Genomic DNA, 25682 nt, shown 5'->3' with positions numbered 1-25682 from the left:
ATAGAATGTAAGTATAGTACTTGTCAAAAAATTACCACTTGAGCAGGCAAGTATAGTGCAGGTATAGGCTAAACCTACTTTATTACTCCGGAAAAAGTATAAGTAGTTCATATTTACCGCAACCTCCCCTGGTATAAAACTATAACCTCATTGGAGTTAATCCGCAAGCCGAGAAGATAGGCCGGAGGTAACGATATATCGACATATGTTAGGCATAGCTGATTTTAATTTCTTGTCCTTTTTATGTTATTTTCTATTTCTTTTCATTCAGTGTGCATCTAGGTCAAGGTGGTGTATGATATCAAAGACTACTATATGTTGCTTCAACACCTTCCTATCTTGTCATTGTATCTCAATCTTGAGGTGTTTTTGGTAGGATTAAATCAAATTAAACTCAACACAATGTATTTGCATGTGTATGTGTTTCGGCCCACCAGGTCTCGCGCACAAAGCGCATTCATTTATGACGTTAGTTCTATATCTACAGTTGTGAAACAGTCCGGTTGTGAAACTATATTCGTGGCGCTTAAGATTTTATATGAAACTGAACTTCTTGAATCACGATTGCTCAATCGCCTCCCCCAAAATAATAACAAAAGTTGAGTCACCACCGTTATGCATCAATGATGCCGCGAGTACTCGTTTCTGATTGGTGTATATTTATAGATTGGGTGTTTCCTGCTATAAAAGATTAGTAACTCGCTTCCATGGTGGCGAATTACCAATCTTCTTTGTGGGGCGAGTGCGATGCTGTTTTTATGCTAGGGTATTGTGTGAGTAGTCCACGACATATCAATCATGTGTCGTTATTTTAGATTATGTAGCTTCCACAGGGCATGACAGGTCTTTGGTAACTTAGAAAAAATCTTATAATCGGGATCGTACACTGTATAGTTACGTAACTGTCAGCTATTAGAGGATGCAGTTATAATTATGTTATGCTCAAGTCATACGAAAAGCCAGAGGATAGTGATCTGATGTCAGAGATGATCATATGATTATACCATCGGCGTGGCAGAAGGAATTATATGTGTATACATTTTACTAACCTATGGATTATGCCCGTATAGTACTCTCCTATCCAAGGCTTTGGATTTTGGTCGAAGCATTAAGTGATCAATACTCGTCATCTCTGAATTATGGAACGTTGCATGCGATATTCGAGAGTTCCCTGGGTTGTAGGTTATTCAAATGTTCGTACGAACCGAATGATATAAGATTATGTTGTGAGAGCTTCTATAGGTATTTATGAAACTTTCGATATTCACATTGAAGTGGAATTGTCAGTAATAGACTAATGGGTATCACGTCTCCATCGAGTACATAACAAAAATTGTAATGATGATGTCATGAGAGTCTTGTAATCGAGATATTGAGAAACCAACAACGAATTTATGTTTATGAGATTTTACTAAAAAAATTTAACCGGTGGACATGATACATAAAGTGAAGTGAAGATTGATTCTCTTGCTGGTTTGTCTTGGATATCTGTCATCTATTTATGGAAGAGGTGCGCACCTTTAAGGAACCATATTTGGACATGGTGACATGAGATTAACAACATCTACTTTTCGTCTTCAGATTGAAACGGTTTGTTCAAGAGTGTTTGATCAAAGGGCATTATTATCTCTTGTACTAATGCAATTGGTGATAACCAAATCTTCAAATATAATAACGATTATCTCTGTTCATGTATTTAATTTCATGCAGTGTTTTCTCAACTTGATTTTTCAACCAGGGTGTCTATTTGTAAATTCAGTACTAATGGCTGCAATCCGGAAGAAACTGGTTATTGTCGGTGATGGTGCATGCGGAAAGACATGTCTCTTGATCGTCTTCTCAAAAGACGAATTCCCGGAAGTTTATGTGCCAACTGTGTTCGAAAACTATGTTGCTGACATTGAGGTTGATGGAAGAGCGGTATGTTCGTACTTTGTATACTATTAAGCACTGGATCTAAGTTTTTATGAAATTTCAGGTTGAATTAGCACTTTGGGACACTGCTGGACAAGAAGACTATGACAGACTTCGACCATTGTCTTATCCCGACACCGATGTTATTTTGATGTGTTTTTCTATTGACTCGCCTGATTCGCTTGAGAACATTCCAGAGAAATGGGTCCCTGAGGTCAAACATTTTTGCCCAAATGTGCCTATACTTCTTGTAGGGAATAAGAAGGATCTGAGGTAATGCGTAATACTTTTATTACATTCCTAGAAAGCTTGCTCAATGCTATTTCCTTTCCCAGGAATGATCCACAAACAATCAAAGACCTGCGAACAATGAGGCAAGAACCAGTATCATTTGAAGATGGACAGGCTATGGCTTTCAGAATCGGAGCCCAGGGATATCTCGAATGTTCAGCGAAGACCAAAGATGGTGTTAGAAAAATTTTTGAAACGGCAACGCAACATGCCATCAGTAAGAAAAAGAAAAGGCCCTCAGGACCGAAGTGCTCAGTATTATAACTATCGCGGCAATGCTGCCTGAAGCTCCTGTCGGACTGAAGTAGACTTGTTATTGCGTGCCATGAAATAAAATAAATTCTATTTATGGGCGTACTAAAGAGTGTAGCCTGGCAAGCGTGCATGCGCAATGCGCGTCACACACACTCTGACTAATGTCGATCACATTGAAGAGACTACTGGTTCTAATTTTCATGGACTTTATTATTGTTCTGCATATGTGTTTGTCATTTTCTTTTTGCAGCGCATTTCATTATTCCAGACCCAAGCTACAGAAATATAAAATGTCCCAATCTGGTTGTAAGGCCGGTCGAGGGTTATGGCTGTGCTGAAGCTATGCATTCATTGACACAAACGTTATTCAATCCTGTCATATTAGGTTCGATAATTCTATATCCAATCAGGCAACAACCCATGATCAATACTTTCTTAAGATCAATTTACCTTGTTACAACTTGATTGTTTTCTTGTTAGTTCGGGGTTTATTGCTTACTCTGACTGGAATAGATCTTGTTTCAGTGTAATGTCAATGTTAGGTTTATCCGATGCCAGGATGGTAATTCGTGGATCTTGAGTGAATGGTAGAGACCCAAACACCTGATTTGTATTTGCAACTTAATCGCCACTCGCAATGTGGTGTCATGGAATTGATTGAATATTGGAATGACCTTGCAGTTCGTTGATTGCAACTTATTGGCAGTAGGTTGGAATGCTCGCGTTTCCGTTTATTGACTAACCGCATTAGTTTCTATGCTCAATATATTATGTTGATGTATTTGAAATGGAATTGTGTTTGATTGCCCATGTTTTCGGATCATTCGCTTTGGTTGTACGTGTTGGTCACAGAAGTCAACAGATCTGAAAGCAACATCGAAATGTAGCGGAAAGCTGTACGTTAATTGTATACGTCGAAGTCTAAATCGTTGGCCGGTTGGTTCGTAGAGGCTTACTGCAACGGCTGGTAGTGACGCAGGGCATCAATCCTACACTGACATTTTCTGTATAGACAAACGTCATGAAGTGGCATTGACACCCTAGCGCAAGCAACAGGTCGGAAAAGCTAGGGCTCCGAGCAGTGGTGACTTTTGAGGTGGGCGGTCGCCCGGGGCCCCCCCTATTTGGATTTTGCGATTTTTTCAAGGAGAATGACGAATAAACATGGCACCAAGCAAGAATATGATTCCGTACAGATGTGTCAATCATCATCAAATCACGGCATTTGTTAGAAAAGTCCCGTATCCCGATAATCATCACGTCTCTGCATGCGGTAGAATTACTTAGTTTTGATGTAGTCTATCCTTGCACACATCCAAAATAGACATAGCCGCATCCAGCACCTGGGCAAACCTTTGTGGTGGTGAAGGAAAGATAATAATAACCGATGCGGAAAGGGGGTCTGGGGGGAGGATACATACTTATAGCCCCCCACCACTGGCTCCGAGGCCTTCGTACTTGAAGTTTACATACGGAGGCTACATCAATTACGAAATTCAAAGCCGAATGCCGCCTGGCGCTGTACCGTGGCTTCGAGATATACATCACTTCAAGTATCTGGTCGTAACCAATGGGAATGATTTTTTAGCAAAATAGAGATTAGGCTTATTCAGACTGCTGGTAATCACGTTACATATAATCCTTTACTAACCTGGGTTAACACTTGCGCCAATCTGCAACCCTTCGGGAATCAAATTCTCGCTGAGTTCTAAAAACGAAAATCTACCACCATCGAATGTAAAGACCACAATACACGTCTAACTAACTACAGATCTAATCAGAGGAGGTCAATAACCATAAGTACTTCTACTTTTCGGAAGTACTCATGTGGTTTTCATATACTTGCAGTACTTACTCAAATAACTCTAATTATCCACTACTTCTACTTCAAACTATATTTGTGATTTACTCACTTACTTTTCACTATTTACAGTTTGCCGAGTAGAAGTATCATGATCTTCCTTTGAGAGAGAGAGAAAGAGAGACTGAGCGGAGCAATCTAGGGGCTGTTTCCTATTCGTATTTCACGTGTTCCGGTATTTCTCAATATAATTTATGTAGCGGGAACGACTCAGATTGAATGTTATAACGGGTATGGGCAAGAATCACAACACAACAGCATGCGTGGAATGTTACTGAAATACCAGCGAATTCATGCCAAACCTATGAAAAGTAGTCCCCTCATATTATACACCAATAAAGTCTTCATTTTGGCCCCAGTCTCACCAGTCTCCAGATACGGCCACTAGTGCATCATACCATAGCCTTGGCTATCATCGTGCAGTCATCAAACTGAAAAAAACGATTATTAATAGGATGTATATATTAGATACCGATACCACGCTTCGACCATGTTTTGACCGTCGTTTTCTTCCATCGTCGTCGGTCGCAACTTTACAAAGTCACCGTCGCCGCCGTCTTTATTTTAGACGAGCCTTAATATCTCAATAATAGCTCTTTGGCGCTGTTGCTTACGGTGGTAGTTTATAGTTACTAGCCGTGCTCCGTTTGCTTGCCTGCTGAATGCTGATATAGTAACTGAGTTCCTTGCTCTGCAAAGTGGATAAGTAGGACTCGATACCTTACCCGATATTGCCATGAACAAACACGTTCAGTGGATTGCAAGAACAGTTTTAGTAACGAAGGACTTCCCGGATCCACAGGCTGCCTACAGAGCTCTTACAAAACATCTTGCATCCGAAGGTCATATTGCTCAGTGGAACAGGGATCGCTATTACGAAAAACCCTGCGTCAAGAGGAGGCGATTGAATTTTGAGCAGTGCAAAGCCATATATAATGCGGAAATGAAACGAAAGATACAATTTGTGATGAAATCGAAGCACGAAAACCCCTGGAGAGTTATAGACTAATATCTGTATTATTGACAAATATTTCGTGTTTTCTATACCAAGATTGGTATCATTCTCAATTCGCATTAATTTTTCTCAAAATATTTTCATCTCTTCAGTCATATTCAAGTAAGCTTATACAATGTTTGGTACCAGTATGCAACAAGCCGGAATACGTATTTTGCAATCTGCTGCAGCTAATGTGAGAAGCTGTGTCTTATCAACAACAAAGCTGTCGCCACTCAATCTTGTCCGATCCGTTTCCACAACCATTGCCAATTCTATGTTCATTCAGACATTTGACACTCCTAATCCAAACAGCTTGAAGTTCGTGCCGGGAGAAAGTGTAACCGATGGATTCACTGTCGACTTCCCTGATTGGACTCACGGTCACAAATCCCCCCTTGCAAAGAGATTGTTTGGTATTCAGGGCGTTAAAAGTATATTTTACGGCCCAGATTTTATAACCGTGACAAGATCCGACGAGGACGCGGAATGGCGTGTTTTGAAACCGGAAATTTACGCCACGATCATGGACACGTTCCAAGCTGGTCTACCGATTTTAACGGACGATCAGCCGTCGCCTGACACTGTAATTGAGGATGACGATGACGATATTGTTGCTATGATTAAGGAACTTCTAGACACACGAATTCGACCGACTGTTATGGAAGACGGTGGTGACATTATATATAAAGGTTTTGATCATGACACAGGCGTTGTGCAGTTGAAGTTACAAGGATCGTGCAGTAATTGCCCGAGTTCGTCAGTGACTTTGAAAAACGGTATCGAAAACATGATGAAATTTTATGTTCCCGAAGTAAAAATGGTGGAGGAAGTGAAAGACGAACTGGACCGTGTGTCCGAAGAACAATTTGAGAAACTTGAAAATATAATTAGAACCAAAGACCAAAAACCCAGTGACGAACCTTAGCCTTTTTCTCATATCAATTTCCCTGCAACTCAATGTTTTATGTTCACGACTATCATTTCTTAAACATACAAAAGACACGAAACTTTTAAGAATTATTATTTTGATCTAGAAAACCACAAGTTCTAATGTCTTTGGTTGATGATGTAAAATGGAACTGAAATATTGTCATCAAATGGTTCCTATTTCAGGGATTTGTGTTACATATTACCATCTCTTTTTGTAAATTTACATCAATACAGTGCATGGCAAAGGATATTCCTGATCATAGCTGCACATTTTTGATGATGGTGACATTTCAATGTTCAGCTTATGGATAATGTCTATATTGTTTGAAAGTCTCGCTTTGCGGAAGGCGTCTCCTTTGAAAAAAAACTGAAATACCTCTCACTATGGAATTTGTTCAGACCTTTCCAGTTGATTTATCAAATGAAGTAGGCTACTTCATGGCTCAGTTACCACAAAATGCACAATCAGTACTTGCCGCCGTCACTACACTGTATCATAACCCTAATATACAAGAAAAGGAAAAGGCGTCTTCGTGGTTGGGAGAATTCCAAAGATCGGTCTGTGATGTGCTGTTCTGTTAGTAGGTATCTGTGTTGAAATATTGTTGTTGATTTAGATATTTGCATGGGAGACTGCTGACCAATTGCTCCAATTGAAAAATGATGTGGAATCGATATACTTTGCAGCGCAAACCATGCGAACTAAGGTAGGTTTCTAGAAACAGTTATTAAATGCTGTAAAGTGATTTAGATGCTTAGGCTATTAATGATCCTATTCGTAAGCAGTTAATGAGAATATCTGCATTTGATTATGATTAATATTTTACCTCGATAAACTTACTATTAACATCATGAATTCTATCTTGTGGGGTGACTTGAAACTGATGTAATAGTAATAAGTAGAAATTCGAAAGGTGCTCAGTAGGATTGCTGTAAAAATATGCTTTGTGGCGTATATTTGCTGATGAACCACCACAGAAACTTTCAATATTTCAGGATTCTTATCCTTGATTGAAGCTAAATTACAAACAGTGCAACAAGTAGGCTGGAGACCTGGAGTAATGCAAGAAAATTTGATATACTTGAGTAGGCCTATTTTGATGAAGTAATTTCTTGCCAAAGGCATTTGTTGAGTTGTTTTATTGCCGTTTTGTATTGCCATAAAGCGCTTCTATTGCTTCCCAGATTTTGTATTCATTCCCGGAACTGCCGCCCAATACGCGCGAATCGTTAAAGCAATCCTTGCTCACTCACGTCGAGAACTTTTGCGGACAGTCACCTGCAATCACAACTCAAGTACAAACTGGTTATTTCGGGAATTGACACGTTCGCATATTGATGACAAATTTTGAATTTAGCTCGCACTTGCCGTATGCGACTTGGCTTTGCAAATGACGGAATGGAAGCATCCTGCCGAAACATTCATTCAAAAGTATTTGACTAAAGACATCGTAGTGCTGAAATGAAGGTGTAATTGTCCAATGCGTCTGATTTCAGATATAGCAAAGACACCAATGCACTTCCGTATTTGCTAGAGATTCTTACTGTCTTACCGGAAGAGGTGAGCGTTTACTTATTCACGCAATAGGCTAACTATTGCAGTGTGGGGCCAATATTTGAACCAGAATTGGATCAATTGTAATTTGTAATTGAGCTGAATGTAATTATTTACATTTTTTCATGTAATTGGAATTGTAATTGAAGCATTTCTATTTTGTGTAATTGTAATTTGATAAAAATTTTGCCTAATTACAATTTCAATTACATTGTTTTGGAAACCTGACAATTACAACATAAAATAATCAATCGATTATTCGTCGCACCAGTGAAAATCCGGTTCGAACCAGCATGACGACAAGGGGCCGCAAGGCCTTAGTACACAGTCACCACCTGTAATAATTAGCCTATTTACATCAGTGTTCTGTGCGTGCCGTGTTATGTCTAGATAGTTTAGCCATGCTGAACTGTTTCCCATACTTCTGTAGCAACAAAAAACTTTGTGAATTACAATATAGGCTAAACCAGTGGTTCTCAAACTGGGGGACGTGCCCCCCTTGGGCGACGTGAAAGCATCTGAAGGGGGGCGCGAAGCTCCGGTAAACTGAAATTCTTTCCGCGCCTGGCGCGATTCAACTCCATTTTATGGTTATTGCTCTGCGTATAGTCCAAATTTCATATTGGAGAATTCTCTCATCAACAGTCATAGCATTCCATACCATCAAACTATCTGGATTGATGGCATTCTGGTTTCATGGTGCGATATGACGATAAGGGGGCACAAAATATTTCACTGTCATAAAGGGGCCGGGGGCGTGTCTAAAAAAGTTAGAGAACCAGTGGGCTAAACTAAATCTTACTATTTCAAAACTGAATGAACAGCAAATAGACTCCTCTGAAACCTGTGCTGAACCATTTCCTACACCACGGTCAGTTTTTTTAAATCTCTCACCAGTACCGAGGCTTGCTGCAACAATTGCAAAAAGAAATTCAAGTTTCCAACCAAGGCTTCATCAAACTTGGTCACGCATTTGTAGAGATGTTATCCCAATCTTACCTCCAATCTTGGCCAAATTTACGGGGGCCAGAAATTTTCGCACCCTAATATTCATCAAATGCAATCTAACAGTTTCCAAGCAAGTGAAAATGTGAATGCGAACCAAAATGTTGTAATTCGTAGTTATCAGGAGGTTCTTTCCTTTTGCATTTATTTTAATGTTGCACACCTTATCGGTATCATCCTTATCGCTGACGCCTTACCTTATTACATTTCATTATCCTCACTCAGCTCTGAGTAGCCTAATCGTTTGATTAAATTTCATTGACTGTCCTCTCGCGTATTCGCTGTTAGTCGCTCAAACTTTTGGTTGTTAACAGTCGCTTGAAACATTTTTCTGTGTTTGTAGTTTTCAGTACTCATGATTAGAAATAGTTGTAATACGTTCGATTTTTTTTTAATTATAGGGTATTCTATGTATCATGAATGAAACATGAATAGCTTGAGATTGTTTCTAATTACGTCGCCACTGTTGTCAAAGAACACATCTCTGTCATATCAATTACATATTTAACAGTAATTGTAATTGTAATTTGATATTTTTAGCATTGAGTAATTATAATTGTTATGTAATTTAAACATGCAAGGGAGTAATTGTAATTGTAATTGAATTGATTATTGTAATTGATCCAACTCTGATTTGAACTACTTTGTCTTGTGTCTAATGCGTTTCAGAAATTGAGTTAAATGGGTCCTTGATCATGGCCCTAATATATATATTGATATATTGATTGATAAAACTAGAAAGTAACGAGATATGGAACATCATACGCTTTATATGACTTCACAAAACAAGTTGAATCCCATCTACTACCGAGGAGGCTTCGTGACATAATATGTGACGGTGAAAGAGTGCTCTGTCGTCCTCAATTAATGACTTTATATCGCTTCAGGTCAACAGCAGGCATCTTAGATTGGGTGCAAACAGGCGCACAACCATAATGGAAGAAATGGAAAATTCTGCTCCGATGGTGATTGAAGTCGTACAGGCGTGTCTCTGTAAGCTTAAAAATATTTTGTGCTAGACTAGAACTGAGGCCGACGGGAGATCATTTTTCATGGCTTGCCAAATGGTTTGACTCGCATTACACCCATCCCTTTCCAAATAGCGACTATGAATTTTCAAACTGGAATATCAAGACATTGCTGACTTCATCATCGACTGTTATGTTACTGTTATGCGACAATGCCCGAACACAAATCCCACATTAGAAGGTTTCGGATGTTGACCAATGTCAAATATGTATGAAAATGTTTGGTGCATGAGTTGTTGATATTTTGACATTTCGCACACGGCGTACGATTGTTTGCTGATCCCTGATTGATGCTGATAGACTGATAATGTGAAATTACCTGAACTTTTAAAATTCTCTAAATTTACTGAATGGACGGAACAAATAATCAATATTCTATCCCAAAGTATGCAGTTCAGCGAAATATAGCAGCCAACTGTTGTTATGACTTATACTTGAACCGTATGCTATTTTCGTGGTCAGCACGAAACGACAAATAGCGTAGTGTTTCTTCACCTGTACTAACCTGACAAATCTCTGCACTAATGTGCAAGCTTTTGGTGAACCCCAAATAAATCGGCTAGTCACAAAAACAAAAGTCGCATTACACATCTAACACAAAACTATAGAATACTGGTGCACAAAATGGTCTATGGATCAACAACGGTGTTTAAAACAAGATTCATAATCAATGTTTATTTTTTGATCTGCGGGAATCAGGTCTTTATCAGCAGCGTCAGTGGTTCTCAAACTGCCGGGTGTGCCTCCCTTGGGGAGCCTGAAAGCATCTGAGAGCAATTTTGTTTCTTGAAATCGGAATGATTTCAACTTGTGTTGAAAATTCTGAGTTTCAGCAATTGCAATAATCCTAATTATATTTCGATGAAGTGCAACTGATGAATGTGTGTAGATGTGCCATTGGTTTTAGATTTAGCTTATTGTCAGGTATGTTTGAACTAAGCTTAGGCGGGGTAATAGAAGAAATTAGCACCGAAAATTCGCTAAATTTCAATGTGCTACCGTTGCACATGATTATGTGTAACAAAATATTGAACTGTATTTACCTCCAGCTCATAATTATAGGTCTGTGCCCCGAATTCAATATATGAGAACATTGAGAAGTGTCTCAACAGCCATAACAGCTCCCATGCCACCAAACAATGTGTTGGGATTGGAAACATTCTGGTTGCTTTTTTGATATGACAACAGGGCTATTCACTATCACCAGGGGGAGCGTGTTGAAAAAAGTTTTAAAACCGGTGGTCTAACACTTCTTCTGTCGATTTACAGCCACCGTGAAAGACGAGCAAATTCTGATCAAGATCTTCAAGTGCCTCGGCAGCTGGTTCTACCTCGGTGTTCTGCCCGGGAATCACGTGGCCAGGCAAAACCTGCTCGAGCCGGCGTTCCAAGTTTTGGTAAACTAGCTTTGGTGTCTCGCTGGATGTCCGCCAGACGGCGTGCGTCTTTTTTTAGGGAAATGCCGGCTCGTCTACGCCTCTGCATCAGGCCGCGACCGACTGCGTCTGCTCGGCCTTGTATGTCTCGGAGGATGTCGGTAGGAATTCTGATCTCGTGCAGCAGCTGTTCAGCAAGACGCTGGAGCTGAAGCAGCCTTACCATAACGCCATCGCTAATGAAGACACGGACAAGTAATTTTTCAAAATTTGGTTTAAACCAAGTTACCTACTGACTGATTAATGACTTCAAACTCGGAGAATTTCATACGGTACGGATTTGTCATTTCTGAGTCCTGTATTTTAAAAGCGGGTGATCGTCAGCAATATTGCGAGAATTCGGATAACTATGTTCAACAACAATGTATATCGCTAATTGTGACGTCACACAGAAACTATGCAAAGTTAGGAAAACGAGAGAACTGAAGCGTTGGCATGGAGATAGCGAAGCAAAACAAGCTAATGCGCGATTTTCAAATGATACACAAATTCTTTCTGTTGGCGTAGACTAGGTTTACTCATAGTGATGATGGTGGACTCAAGAACAGACAAATGAAATAAATTGCGACCCTTAGCCAATATAGAGAACATGTCCTCGTGATAGTTAGCAGCACATGTATGATTTTCTAGTAAATGCTTGCCGATAGAAGATTTTTGACCCATGGCCTGGTTATGCTCGAGAACGAGAACAAGCGGATTGTTATGCTGCGATTTCGAGATATGTGGCACTTGAATTCATAAATGACTGATTCATCTGAACAAGGGTTGCACAACATTTCTGTGACCAACTGTTCGGATTCAAGTGACTCGGTCAGTGGTTCTCAACCTTTACAGTTCTGGCAAACCGTTACGATAATCTCCGAGCCATTGACAAACGAAATTCCAATTTTTTGCTTCCAGTCACGAATACAGAAATCTACCGTATTATTCAAAACATTACAGAAGCGTGATTTTCACACAAAACCGAAAGATCTTAGAGGATATCTGCTCCAAATCAATGTGACTTCTGCTGTATCAGTCGGTGGTTTTTCTTTACCGTTAGTGACCCCCCCCCCCCCGGGCTCACCTAACCCCTGCGGTTCGTGTGAACCCTAGTTCAGAACCACTGTCTTAAACCCTACGACTACAGTTGTAATGTAACACCATTCAAATTGGAAATCTCTTCGCAAGCCACACGATTTTCCAGTGTATATCCAATACACAGTTACCAAATATCCATTTCCAGAAACCAAGGCGAACTATTCTTCTATGGTTGCTTCACGATTCGTAATTTCCTGTTTCGTACACAGATGCATCAATCTCTGCCGCATATTCACCGAGCTAGCCGAATCTCTGCTGGAAATCACTGTCAACATGCCCGGTCATGGTTTCGGAGACTTGGAGCTGTTGGACCTACTGCTGATATGCGTCAGCCACTGTCAATACGAGGTGTTTGCGTAGTCTTTTTTTCGCTAGTCGCTTTTCGGTGATTTTTAACCTGCGTGTCGTTTGAAGGTCGCGGACATCACTTTCAATTACTGGTACAGACTTTCCGAGACGCTGTACACCTTCGAGCACGAGAACGTGAAGCAGATTTACGGTTCTTTCATAGAGAGACTTATCTTCGCGCTTGTACGTCATTGCCAGATGGAACCCGATCAAGTGAGTGCATGCGGAGGCGGTCCGTAACGGAGTACTTTGATTTTTGGGAATGCTCAAGTAGGTTTGAGTACTTGCACTGCTTACTCAAGTGGGTTGAATTTTAGACTAATTCTGCTTCTGCTTCAACAGTATGTAAGCAAAACTACTTAATATTTGCAAGTTTGATTTTGAAAAGTGGAAAGTAGTTTCGGGATAAGTTCGCATCGCTTTTACGACTGAAATTGTCGTTAGATGTGCGTGAACTGGCCTCTGTGTCGTGGTGTCTGAATATGTTATCGTAGATTCCGCTTAACTGCAAGTGTCATCAGTCAAAATTGTAGCGTTAGGTCAAAAAATTGTCAAAATTGTATACCAGTCGAAAGATGCAACCAGCATTTCGTTTGTATCGTAAATGTTTGCACTGTCGGTGAACTTATCGTCGGACTGTTTATATCTTTTGACCTACCGTTGTAGACAGCCCATTGTATGCTCATTGCGAATCATAAACGGTGAAATGAACCGAATAGGTTGACGTGTTGTTATGCTCAATGTACAGCAATATCTTAACTGAAGCAAGACTGCGCGGGCATTGGTTCTTATATCAAGAAGCGCGTGGTGATGTGATGCACACAATATTGTCGGAATGAAGCAACACGGTTTGTCACCAGCAGTGTACCCACAATTTCAGTGTTGTCAGTCAACAACTGTTGCTGTTGAACGTTCTTTTTCCATTCTTAGCAAGTTACTTAGTAAGGACAGACACTTTCTACCCGAGAATGTAGGAAAGCATCTTTCGTTGTACTACAACAAATTTCAATTATTTCTTCTATAATGCTCGATGTAACTACTGGAATTCTTCGCAGGTCCGGATTTTGTTAAAATAAAGTTTTTTCATGTAGAAATTCGTCAGTTTCTAAGCCAAAATACTTTGTGAGCACAGACAGTTCCAACCAAAAATGAAGATTAGTAGGCTACTTCTAGCATTATATGCAAAAACACCTAATTTACATACACGAGGGCAAAATTTTATCAAAATGAAGTTTTACAAGATAACAAAATGTTCATTTTTTAGGTCAAAAAGTCCTGTTTTTTAGTAAAAAAAATCGCCCTAGTCATCAGGCATTTTGTCGCGAGGATGCGTCATGCAATTTATAAAGTAGCCGACTGCCGAAAGTTATGTGACCAGTGACCACTCAACCAAATCTACTTTTTGAAAATTACTTGAGCCGTTTAAGACCTGTCGTTTCCTGCTCACAATCGAAGTAGTTTAGACATCTCTCGCTCTTGGAAAACTGCTACTTCTACTTGAGGGTAATGACAGCTGTAATTTTACGCTCTGGGCCTTTCTCGACTTTCATGACACTCTCCTTCCATCTACTCTATACCTTGCTTAACGTATCATATTCCACCCAATTTCGGTATTGTTATTGATTTGTATGGTCGACAGATATATATTCTCTCTCTCGTAATTGAGTAGAAATTTACGGTGTCACCTCTGTTTCTACTTGAGTAGTGACTACAGTGAGTCGGTGCCCGGTGTCATTACGCTTTTTCATTGCCAGGAAAGCGTGCTCGATCCGTCTGACGACTTTGCCGATTTTCGAGGGAACGCGGCGGATTTGGTGAAGGACGCAGTTTATATCGTGGGCGCCACCGAGTGTTTCGTGGGCCTTTTTAAAATGCTCTCGGGCGAGAGTCAAGTGGGCGCGGGAGGCAAGCCGCCCGACGTTACGTGGGACGTTACTGAGTCGATACTTTTTATTATGACCGCCATCGCCAAGAACGTCAAGTCGTGAGTACTTTTTTAATGCCGTACTTTGAGCAAGTTATTTAAACAGAAAAATTTGATGCGATTTTGGGGGTCTTGGCATAATTATACGCCGTATGTAGCGCAAATTAGGCATTAAAGAACGTTCCTTGATTACAATTGATGCAGACGCACTGTTCCTAGTTATAAACTATTTAACACGAGCTGAAGGTATTTGGGTCGCGACCCACTACTTGCAGACCCCTGGTGTGAAGGGCAAGAAAATTTGAATGGCTTGCTCTCAATGTAGAGCTCGGCACTTGTCTTTATTCTATACGATGGACTCTGCTTTATAATGTCTATGGTGGAAGAGAAATTGTGGTGAAGTTTTGAAGATTAGTGCACTGACGCTATCGTGTTGATTGACATCTCATCATGTTTGCCATCCATGTGGATCAAAAATCGAGGACAGCCTGAAATTATGTGTAGTTTTTGGGCATTAGGGCATCACTTTGCATGAAAATAAGTGATAATAGGAACACATGTCAGAAATAAGGACAGTGTAGTTTGTAAGACGTTGACCTTCAAAATAATGACAGATCTTATAAATAAGGGATCCTTGCTTGTAAGTGATATTGCAACATTTGCTTTATCTTTGTTTTAAAATTTTGCCAATCATTTTGCAGAGATGAAACCGCCGTCACCCCGCAAGTACTTCAAGCAATATTTTCTTTACCTTCCACAACACACATGGCCGTACGTCACACGAGCATCCAGCTAGTCGGAGAGCTGTCGTCCTGGACTGAGAAACATCCGGACATGTTAGGTGCGCATAGAAACGTTCTCGCTTGAAATTTCACCGATTAGTTTAGGACACCGTTAATTTTTTAGATCCGACGTTAAACTTTTTAACCGGCGCGTTGGGAACGAAGGAGCTAGCGTCGGTAGCTGCCACGTCAGTGCAATACCTCTGCGAAGTGTGTCAGTCACAAATGATAAGGCATTACTCTTCATTAATCCAACTTGTTCAGGTAGGATACTGTGAACACGGCTCGTGTGTGATTTTAGTCTCGTCCGTATTAAATCTTGAACTGTGATTATCGTCCGGGCAGCTGTCGTTGAATGCTACTCGACTTTTAGTTATGTTTGGTTAGGTATTGTAAGCCGGGATGCGTAGGAATCATTAGACGGGAATAGAGCATTGTGTTTGGAATCTCCACAATGTTCCATTGTTCGGTCGTCTGACGTAAGTGTGTTTTGTAGACGAGTTCAATTCGTGTAGTATTAGTTTGGTACTTATTGTTTGTTTCTCATCACTCTCCCTTGCGCGGTAACGTCACGTTGCTGTTGCTAAGTGTGATTTCTGCATACATATACATAGACTGTGTAATAGTGTAGCTCTAGAATTTAATTTTAGCGGCGTAGTAATTTGTTAATAATTGCGAAAAAGTCTCCAGTGCTTTATTAGTGGTGATGGAACTTATGTGAGTGTTGCATCATTGAAAGCATAAAATGAATCACTCTTTTGTCATAGGGAGATATGCAGGAGCTGAGTATCTCAGTGTAACTGAATATCTCTACCCCAGCAATGCAGCAGTATCCCTTGTATAGTCATATCACGTCACGATTATCGGATTTCTCAATTTTGAAACAAAGTTTAAATTATCCGGTTTCTTCGCAGTTCCACATGGTTGAGCAATCTAAATATTGTCCCAATGTTCCCACAAGTGTGGAAGTTTACGAGCTGAAAAGCACTGAAATGGAACTCATCTTTGCAGCCATACTAGACTAGACTCATTAAGAGATACAACTAATATTTAGCAACTTAAATTGTTCAGGGTGTTACCTTTCAGATGAACATACGATATTGCTATCGATTACTGTGGCTGACTTATCACTAAATATCAGAGACTAGGCATTCAGATAGCTGCATCCAGCAATCATTGTTGGTAGAAAATTTAGGACTTGAAAGTCCTTTTAGCATCACTAATGCTTACCTGCTTATTAATACCAGAACTCTCGCATAATTTAGTCCCGACGCACATCCGGACGCGATCAATCTAGAATTGCTTTTACGACAAATTGCGATAGATTGTAGCTTGATCGAAATCTTCACTATTAGTGTTCTAGTAGTTAGATAACTGACATTACTTTGCATTGTTAATATTGGGTTTTACAAGTGAAATTTGCCAACTGCGTTCAAGACTGCTATGAGACCGTTCCCATTTGAATTGCACCGACTTGATTTTTGAACGTAGGTGAACTGAACGCAGTTGGGGAATTCCACACAGAGGTGGTCAGCAACGGAGTACTTCTACTTTTTTTTCCGAGTACTCAAGTCGCTTTCTCATACTTGCACGACTTACCCAAGTGGTTACGTTTTAGACTACTTCCACTTCTACTCAGGTTTTACACTTTTGAATTTATAAAGTAGGAAGTAGTTTTGGGAACACACCTGGGAAAATAGCCCCTGTATCATGGTAACTGAATATATATTTCATAACTGCACCTATTTGTAGTGTCATGGTCATGTCCATCTGGCAATATATAAATTGCCATCTCCGTTAGACTGCTAAAGGAATGCGGCCCCTCGACCAAATCCACCCTTTTCAAAGAACTTACTCAAGAACTTTGCATGACTCCATTTTCTACCACCACTAGAAGTAGTTTTGACATGTTTTTGAAATATCTAAATTCTACTTGAAATTGAGTATAAATGTGTCATTCTGCTTCTACTTCAGGACTAGCGCTGGCTACTTTGACCAGACCCCCACTGATTCCGCCTTTAGAATCGTGACAACCATTTTAGTAGACTCTTAGTGTAACGTCGCATTACTGACACTGCATGCGTGCTTTCAGGTTGCCGATGATTTGCAAGTTTCTTCCGATGCCACATTAGGATTGTTAAAAGGTAGACATTTTTAGCGTTTGCTGTATTAACTTAGACTTGTTAGACTTAGTTTGAACTGTTAGCTTCGCTGATGTCATCGCTGTTTCTTACCCGGATGTCCATGGGATTCCATAGTAGTTTTTGTATGTAATCCGGCCTTTGCACCATGTACTGTAACAGGAGATATGCTATGCACCGACTGTGGAACAGTAGGTTATTGGGTGTCACTCATCTTCATTTCAAATCTTGAGTAGCAATGAAAAGTCCGGTAGAGTGTTATATATTCTGCTATGTTAGCACTTGTGTTCTAAAAGGTTGGCAATAAGTATTGGTGTTTGATGTCTGTATCATGCTATATGAGTATTCAGATCGGTACAGTTGGAATTAAGATAAATGCTGAGTTGATACTCATTCAGTCTGTCAAATTCACTTGCTTTTTGTGATTGTTTACAAAGCATAGAGTATCTGATCTGTGGTACAGACTTGAATATTGCTTCTATTACAACATCCATTGCAATGATACACATATTTAAACTCTTAAGACTTTTCGAGCACATCATTTCAATAGGTATCGGCGCACTAAAGAGATTGAATTGATTCAAAAAGTAAAACAATATGGCAAAGTATGACGGGTTTAAATAAATGCATTGCTGCAATGGATGTTATAATGAAGGCAACGCATAAACTAGTAAATTAGTTGTTGTCTGCCTTGCGAACATAAAATCTTGATTCGATTTTACCGATTTCGGCGCATTTCAAGCACCTGTCAAATCCTGGCATTGAAACACTGCCAATATTGCCGTTACGATCTCGTGTTCTTGGAGGAAACATCTCCTTCCGTATGACAGGAGTTGCCAATGTGTTGAGCTGTCTTCCGGCGGATAAAGCGCGGGAAGCATTGATGGAGCTGTGCCGATCGCAAGTCGTCTCGTTGAACCAAACTTGCCAGGCGCCCGCCCGGCAAAATCAAGGTAGGAGTATCGGTTTAAGAGTGTTGGGTTCAAGCCATCACTGTAGACCCAGAGGTGTTCTCAGTAACAATCAACTGATCCTTTTTCAGAGTGCTCCATTAGGTTTGCCTACTTACATTAAGCTTAATCGCTCTCTACGCCCACCAATTATTTGAAATTTCGTGCCGGTGACGTCATATTTGATTATACGATTGTTGAAATACGCTGTTCTTTCCAATTCTCTACTAGTTGCTGACGATTACCCTTGACGAAAGTCGGTCAAAATTTTCGGGCTCATTTCAATATGAATATACTACCGTAAACCGGGGTAACTTTGGACTTAAGGGTAACTTTGGACACTAAGCAGTAAAAGATTTAAATGGTTATTGATGAAAAAGGGTTGCCGCTGGATGTCCAAGTCTTTTTCATGAGGCAACAGTACTACAAGTAGTCTCTATAAAAGGTGGATTCATTTCACTACCAGATAAACTTGACCCAACATCGATAAATTAATGGAGGGGGTCAATTTCGCCAAAATTGATGGCCAATAAACTTCTTACAGCCAAACATAGATAGCATGTGATTCATAGATTCAAAACTTGGCAGCAGATACCTCTAAGTAGTCCTAATCCATGGCCAAAATCTCAGTGGGCTCACCCTTAGATCAATACCAGAAAATGTGATGTCCAAAGTTACCCCGTCAAATTTTATCCGAACGGGGCAACTTTGGACAGTGAAAAATGTGATATTTAGAGCTCTGGAAAGTTACTGCTTCATCTGTGTCAAAGGGTATCGTCAACTATATTCCTTATGACCGGCCTGATGGCTTTTTAAAATGGAATGAGAAGGTTAATAAATTAAGAGTTTGCCAAAATATGAAAAAATGGGTAGGCAATGAGCTGAGAGATTGTAATCGGGTGTAAGCTACTTGAAAAACTTATCACATACTCCTAAAGATGCGCCTGCTGAATATGGGATATCGTAAATTATGACAAATATATCCATCAGAGGACATAGGAAAGGGAAAATATATCTTTTCTAGAACAGTAATATATTCGAAATCGGCAATAAATCACGCTAACATACGGTACTTAATGTTTGCTGTCGATTGCTGACACTGCCAGTGGGATACCCCATTGTCAACATACGTTATTATAAGTCCCAATTGGTGAAGGCATGAGGGAAAATAGAGTAAAGGTATGAATAAGGGGGCATTAGCCTTCATAAACTACCTATTTTTTTTGGGGGGGGGGGGATTAGGTAAAAATCATGCAATAGGCCAGACATATACTATTTTGTTTCAGTTTTAGTCACTGCTCTCATCAACTCTTACCAAATAAGCCTAATTTACGAGGTTTCATAAACAATAGAGGGTAAAGGCATACAAAAAACTACATTGTCCAAAGTTACCCCACATGCACGGGTAACTTTGGACACGGATAATTTACAAAAATAAGGTACTTGTTTATGACCATGAAGATTTTGGATTAGTTAATTCTAATCTTTGCTCCATGACTCCAAAAAAACACAAAACTTGCCTCCCCTAAACCCTAGCATTTCCAAGATACAAAGCGGAATTGTTGAGAATTGTCCAATGTTACCCCGGTTTACGGTATTCAATTGTAGATTGAGGGTTATGTACCTCCAAGAAGCTCTTCTAACTTGAAATTCAAAGAATCATCATCGTGGCTAATGCAGAAAAACTAATGTTGATGTAAATAGGTGCTAGTTTGGAAAAATTATCCGGTTCTCATGGTACGGTACTCGTAAAAAAATTTTTTTCTTTATAATATCTAAAGTGTAAAAGAGTGTAGTTTTTCTTCAAAACCTTTTATGCGTAAGTGGAATTTGTGTAAAACCACATCCGCACGAATATGTAGTAAAGCCAACTCTACTTGAGCACTCCAAAAAAGTACAAGGACTTCGTTACTGACCATGTCTGGTTTGATATACTTTTTATGAAATTGATTGCAATGTGTCTTTCTATCATGTCAGGGGACAGACAAACGGTTAATCACGAACCGATCGTATGGCTGGACCGGCTCGCTATCATTTTCCGTAACTTTTCATTGAAACGACACACAGACAACGGGTCTGCCCATCCGTCGAAACCAGTAATCGAAGAGGTTAGTTTCAGTCAATGCATTTTCGACCCATCAAATTTATGTGATGCGACGTCACTTTTTCAATGCAGATGTGGCCGGTATTCGCCTCCGTTCTTGAAAGGTTCCAGGGAGACAACAAGGTGGTCGAGAGGTGGTGTAGGTGCGTTCGTTTCGCGGTCCGGTGCGCGAAAAAGTCGATCATGAACACGTTACTGCCTCCTCTTATCATGACGCTGGCGAACACGTACAAGTCGGCGCCTCACAGCTGTTTTTTATACCTCGGAAGTGTTCTGGTGAGTGGTTTTATTTGCAGAGTATTCGGATAGGTACCGGAGACAAGCAAGTTTACTATTTCCAAATCCTAAGATTTAAATCCACGTGTATATCCGGTGATGGCTGAAGTTTAATCCAAAGTTGCGCGAAACTTGAAATTGATCAGAAGTTTGATGTCCAAATCAAAATCCAGCTTCAAAATACGCTTCAAAATGACACGAACCAATAACTTCATATTGTTAATTTATTCGGTATAAGCTTTTCGACCCACTCTCATCAGTGGCTAACGTCAGATTCGAAATGTAAACATAACCACAGCCTCAAAGTCATCATAAACCCTTTTTTCTGTACCGTAGTCAGTAGCGAAGTACTTCTACTTGCCTACTTGCACTACTTAAGGGTTATGATTTCAGTCTACATCTGCTTCTAATCCTCAGTTTTCAGTGTTTTAAGCAATGCTTATTTACTTGGAAACGGCTACTTGTATTTGCGCTTGAGTACGAATTTGCGACGTTGCTTCTACTTCTACTCCAGTGCTGACGATCAATGGCTACTTTTATCACTTCTGTTTGCGTGTGAATGTAGTTGCCATATTGAAATAAAATCAAAGATCCTCTGGCGGGCTTATTGGGGGTATCAAAAAATTCATCGATCGCTTTCGCAACTTCTTGAATGTTATGTGTAAAGCAATCGTGTCGCATGATAAATCGCAATTTCTTCGGAGAAAAAATCAATTCGGAACACTACCACTTGGAATTTCAACCTTTTTTTTCAAACAGATGACTTACCATTGATGACAATTCCCGAATTTGTTTCCCTCTATTTTCCGACAGGTTGACGTGTACGGGGCCGATCGCGCCGCGTCCGAATTGCTACTCCAAATGTTAGAGTCTGTCTGTCCCCGGTCCTTCGAACTTCTCAACGGCCAGGACGGGCTGGTTAACAACCCGGACACTGTCGACGATCTTTTTAGACTGTGTACAAGGTAACGGAACACGCGTCGTAGGTATCGCGCGTCACTGATGGAAGCGTTTGATACAGACATAGTGTTTTCACTGTTTCTAAGTAACTAAGTAGGTTCTTCTGCTTTCACTAATAACCGAACTGTTTATGATGTTCAGTACTTTCACTTAGTACTTGAAAGTTTTCGGATATTTAAGCAGAACTTGGCCTAGGACATTTTTACTTACTTCAAAATTGCGACTTCCACTTGTAGTTTCACTCGAGTTCCAACAATGAATACTTTGACCACCTCTAAATATGTCGGGACTGTAGTGGGGGACAGTATCTCGTCGGCTGTCCGACAGTCGATGAGCGTGTCAACATTCAAATTGAAATACAGGCAGGCTCCAATGATAAATACTAGTCAGAGCTTAGGTTACTGGACCACGATCTGATAATCGACCTCGCCTTCTGTCACAATTCATTTGTCGTTTTGTCTTTATGACATCTTCTATTACATTTCTCCTCTGTGGGTGGGCGTCTGATTTAAAGACTACTACAAGCTGTTTCGGCACCTTCCTATCTTTTCATTGTATCGCAATCTTGTGGTGCATTGATCGGATAGAAATTTAATAACATTCGATTAGGATAACTACTGAAATGCGCGGTAAATGAGCATATCTAACTCTAGTGTTGTAATAATGAACATGAACAGACATTTTTTCATTCAATAACTTAATATTACTTGTTTGTTGTTATTTGTTACTCAGTTTATGTCATAGCCTTTGTAAAACTGCAGAACTGCATAGTTGAGTGACCGTCCTTTTATAAAGACGTCGATTATATATTTAAAATAATCAATTACGATTACATCACGTCTGATTGAACACACAGGCTTGTGGAGCAATGCGCATCGCAATTTTTACACCACAAAGTCTGCCCGCTACTGTTGGAATGCGCCCTCGTTTCGATATGCCTTGAACATCGCGACGCCAACATGTCCGTCACCAAGTTCCTGAAGAATCTCATCGAGTTGAACGTAAGTGTTTCGAGTCCGCGCCCAGCTCAAAAATACACGAGGCTCATCGTGTCTCTGTGTGTCGACAGGATCAAAATTCAGCCGCGTCGATATTGTCGACGTACGGGGAGAAGATTGTCGAGCGGTCGTTGAACGCAAGCCTGTTTCATTTACCTACGTATTTATATCCGGATATCGCCGAGCTTTGGTGGGCCGTCATGCAAAGAGACCGGCAGGTATTCCGCAATGGTTTTTATTTGTGCCGAGGTTGGCAGTGATGAAGCTGTACAGTGTACATCTTCGGAGTTCCTACTATCACGCCATACTCGGTCAATCGGATATGCTTTGGCTACCTCCACCTCTAGTTAGTGGTTTTTGAAGCAAATCCACATACTTTTACGCATTTGATTTTTGCTAGTACTGTTTGGATAGGTTTGGATCACTTTTACTGGCGGAATTATCGTGTCAACTGAGCGACACTGTGCTGTGTCGGGTGTGTGCGTGCCACGATGTCCTTAGTCACTTGTGGTAATCGCCAATGACGCATCTTTGGTTAAATATACTGAATCGATACTCGTTAGCCCTCTAGTTTACCGGACCACGACCTGACATATCGATCTCGCCTTCCAACACATGCCACCTTTTCTTGTCACCTGTCCTTTTATATTATCTTCTTTCACTTTTCATTCAGTGTGCAATGTGCATGCCTCCTTTTCTACATCACCTAGGCCAGGTGGGTGTCTGATTTCAAAGACTACTCCAAGTCGTTTCGGCACCTTCCTATCTTTCATTGTATCGCAGTCTTGTGGCGTATTGGATTGAATTGAAATAGTGATTGACCCACGGTATTGCCATAAGAGAGCTACGAAATAGACATGTTCGAAAAATGTCAAATTGTCTTCAATTTATTGTAACCTGCATTATTTTAATTGCGGTCGCATAAAAGTTTCGTACTTGAACTTTCCAATTAATCCATGCTGTTTTGACGTAGTGAGTTTCAGCCGAATTCTCCAACCATGCTTCTCGATCTGGCTCAGCCCTACTCGTAATCAAATAGAAATTTATGGCGTAATCAAATAGAAATTTACGGCTATACCGACCATTTTCTCTGCGTCTACATTTGTGACATGTCAACATTATGCGTCACAGAGCTTTCATGCATGGCTCGACCGCTGCCTGAAGAATTTGCCGAGCGACGCGTCGCTGGCGACCGCCACACATATGCAAATCGTGGATTTTTTCAAGAGCATTTCGGAGTAAGTGTCTCCCGTCCTCTGATTTTCGATCGTGTTATTCAATGATGGGCTTGATGGCGGATCAGTTATATCGCCCTGGTCGGCACGTTGAATTCCGAAGGTGGTCAGTAACGAAGTACTACTTTTTTGGAGTGATCAATACTTGCAATACTCGAGTGGTTATGTTTACAGGCTACATCCACTTGATAGTTTTTAAGTTGCATTTGTAAAGTAGAAAGTAGTTTTGCTGTGTGATTGCATCGCCTACCATTGGAGCGAAAATGGGTAGCGTGAGTTCAAGGGACTAAAAAGTGTGTATTTTGAGCAGGGTCGTAAAAGCTCTGGGAAACGAAAATACTCGAATTATGTTAAGTTCTGAAATTTACGAAACATTGTGATGCAAGGCCCTGTTTCCCTCATCCTGGGAACGCCGCTTGGTGATTTAGGAATTGGAAACCTGCAATAAACAGCTAAAAGTATACAATCACTCCACCAAATCCTACCTATGATAACTACTTTCCCCGAGTCCTTTCCAGACATTCATTTTCTCCATCCACTTGTAGTTTTACGTCTCTTGTACACTTCTACGTGTACGCGAGTAGAGATTTACGACTTACATCTATTTCTCCAACACTGACTACTTAGACACTTGAACTGCGTTTCCTCATCGCGTCGCTATGAAAGTCATTCCCTTCTGCCATGATTATTTTATTAGCAGCTGTTACCGTGTTGATGTATTCTCTGATTTTTATTACAGATCCAAGCAACAAACAGACGTCAACTATCTTCTGCGGGATTTCTGTCGTCTTTACAGATAATGGGACGGGCGGAGGACACAACACGGCGTCTGTCAGCTCGATGACAAGTTTGCCTTGTGACCTGCGAACGATGTCAGTCGCAAAATAGTATGAGAGATAGGCTAGTCGTGTGCTGGCTTTTGCGACCGGGCCGCCAGCCAACCAGCGGGGTAGAGCGAGATGTTTGGATAGGTAGCAATCGACAGCGTTTGGACACGGTAAAATGTAGAGGAGTACATAACAACAGTGTTGAAATAGAACGAAATTGACGGTAGAGGTTGAAGATGTGATTGCGATGATTCCAGTGCACTTTGTACTGTCTAGCGTGCTTGCTATACGAATTTAGTTTAGGATTGAAGTAGAATATGTCCAATTAGGTGAAATGCTTTGTGGTTTGAAATTATGTTGACTAGACTAGTGATCTTACTAGAATTGCGTGAATTGAAATGTATCCAACTGTTTAATCCGAGGTCAGTGTTTACGACACTTCATTTGGATGTATACTCTTTTTATGGGCTGCCTACAAATGAGCTTGTGGGGTAATTTTAACGCCGCGTTACCAATATACGTGCTGCTGTATTTCGTAATCGCAGTTACAACCTGCTGCTCTTACCCGAGATCATGTCCTTGGTAAATTTTTGGTTTTAAAATGCCTTTTCCACATGTGGAACGCTACGACTTTTTCGAGTGATCTGGCCGCACAGCTTCGGATTTACTGTTCATCGAATAAAGTATTTCATGTTGATAGATTGTTTGGCGTGTGCTTAGTTGAAGCGAACGTAGCGCGTTGTCTCTGATCAAGCGCTTTGAATTAATCTACTTGTGGCTAATTG

At 40.4% G+C, this 25682-nt stretch overlaps 3 protein-coding genes and 1 long non-coding RNA gene across 4 annotated transcripts; all 4 read left to right on the top strand.

The window, feature by feature from the left end:
• Positions 1-1706: 1706 nt before the first annotated feature.
• Positions 1707-3248, top strand: LOC145444920 (ras-like GTP-binding protein rhoA). Its single transcript, XM_080322981.1, has 3 exons — positions 1707-1920; positions 1979-2187; positions 2250-3248. The coding sequence occupies exons 1-3, from the start codon at positions 1765-1767 to the stop codon at positions 2467-2469; spliced, it is 585 nt and encodes a 194-aa protein (XP_080179107.1). The 5' UTR covers positions 1707-1764; the 3' UTR covers positions 2470-3248.
• Positions 3249-4947: 1699 nt separating this feature from the next.
• LOC145445244 (NFU1 iron-sulfur cluster scaffold homolog, mitochondrial-like) lies at positions 4948-6648 on the top strand. The gene has a single exon (XM_080323412.1). The coding sequence runs from the start codon at positions 5452-5454 to the stop codon at positions 6241-6243; it is 792 nt and encodes a 263-aa protein (XP_080179538.1). The 5' UTR covers positions 4948-5451; the 3' UTR covers positions 6244-6648.
• On the top strand, positions 6633-25594 carry LOC145445240 (transportin-3-like). The gene is made up of 22 exons (XM_080323404.1): positions 6633-6806; positions 6866-6955; positions 7434-7544; positions 7607-7680; positions 7746-7809; positions 9696-9801; positions 11106-11233; positions 11292-11467; positions 12562-12700; positions 12767-12913; positions 14455-14684; positions 15326-15465; positions 15531-15670; positions 17499-17550; positions 18378-18500; positions 20475-20605; positions 20674-20877; positions 21691-21842; positions 22694-22838; positions 22907-23053; positions 23967-24073; positions 24810-25594. Exons 1-22 carry the CDS (start codon positions 6633-6635, stop codon positions 24868-24870), a joined length of 2841 nt encoding a protein of 946 aa, XP_080179530.1. The 3' UTR covers positions 24871-25594.
• LOC145445246 (uncharacterized) lies at positions 9808-10416 on the top strand. The gene is made up of 2 exons (XR_013916933.1): positions 9808-10290; positions 10321-10416. It is a non-coding gene; the product is annotated as an uncharacterized LOC145445246 (long non-coding RNA).
• Positions 25595-25682: the final 88 nt, after the last annotated feature.

Source organism: Botryllus schlosseri, chromosome 8 (genome assembly GCF_051294905.1).
Source record: "Botryllus schlosseri isolate E-star chromosome 8, Bs_hap1, whole genome shotgun sequence".
NCBI lineage: Eukaryota > Metazoa > Chordata > Ascidiacea > Stolidobranchia > Styelidae > Botryllus > Botryllus schlosseri.
This window is presented reverse-complemented; position numbering and strand designations above follow the sequence as displayed.

Bases quoted from the DNA above. Each gene is read 5' to 3' on its own strand.
- LOC145444920 (XM_080322981.1), top strand. From the start codon at position 1,765: ATGGCTGCAATCCGGAAGAAACTGGTTATTGTCGGTGATGGTGCATGC. The intron at 1,921-1,978 runs GTATGTTCGTAC...ATGAAATTTCAG, and splicing joins TTGAGGTTGATGGAAGAGCG to GTTGAATTAGCACTTTGGGA. The intron at 2,188-2,249 runs GTAATGCGTAAT...TTCCTTTCCCAG, and splicing joins GGGAATAAGAAGGATCTGAG to GAATGATCCACAAACAATCA.
- LOC145445244 (XM_080323412.1), top strand. From the start codon at position 5,452: ATGTTTGGTACCAGTATGCAACAAGCCGGAATACGTATTTTGCAATCT.
- LOC145445240 (XM_080323404.1), top strand. From the start codon at position 6,633: ATGGAATTTGTTCAGACCTTTCCAGTTGATTTATCAAATGAAGTAGGC. The intron at 15,466-15,530 runs GTGCGCATAGAA...TTAATTTTTTAG, and splicing joins GAAACATCCGGACATGTTAG to ATCCGACGTTAAACTTTTTA. The intron at 22,839-22,906 runs GTAAGTGTTTCG...GTGTGTCGACAG, and splicing joins AGAATCTCATCGAGTTGAAC to GATCAAAATTCAGCCGCGTC.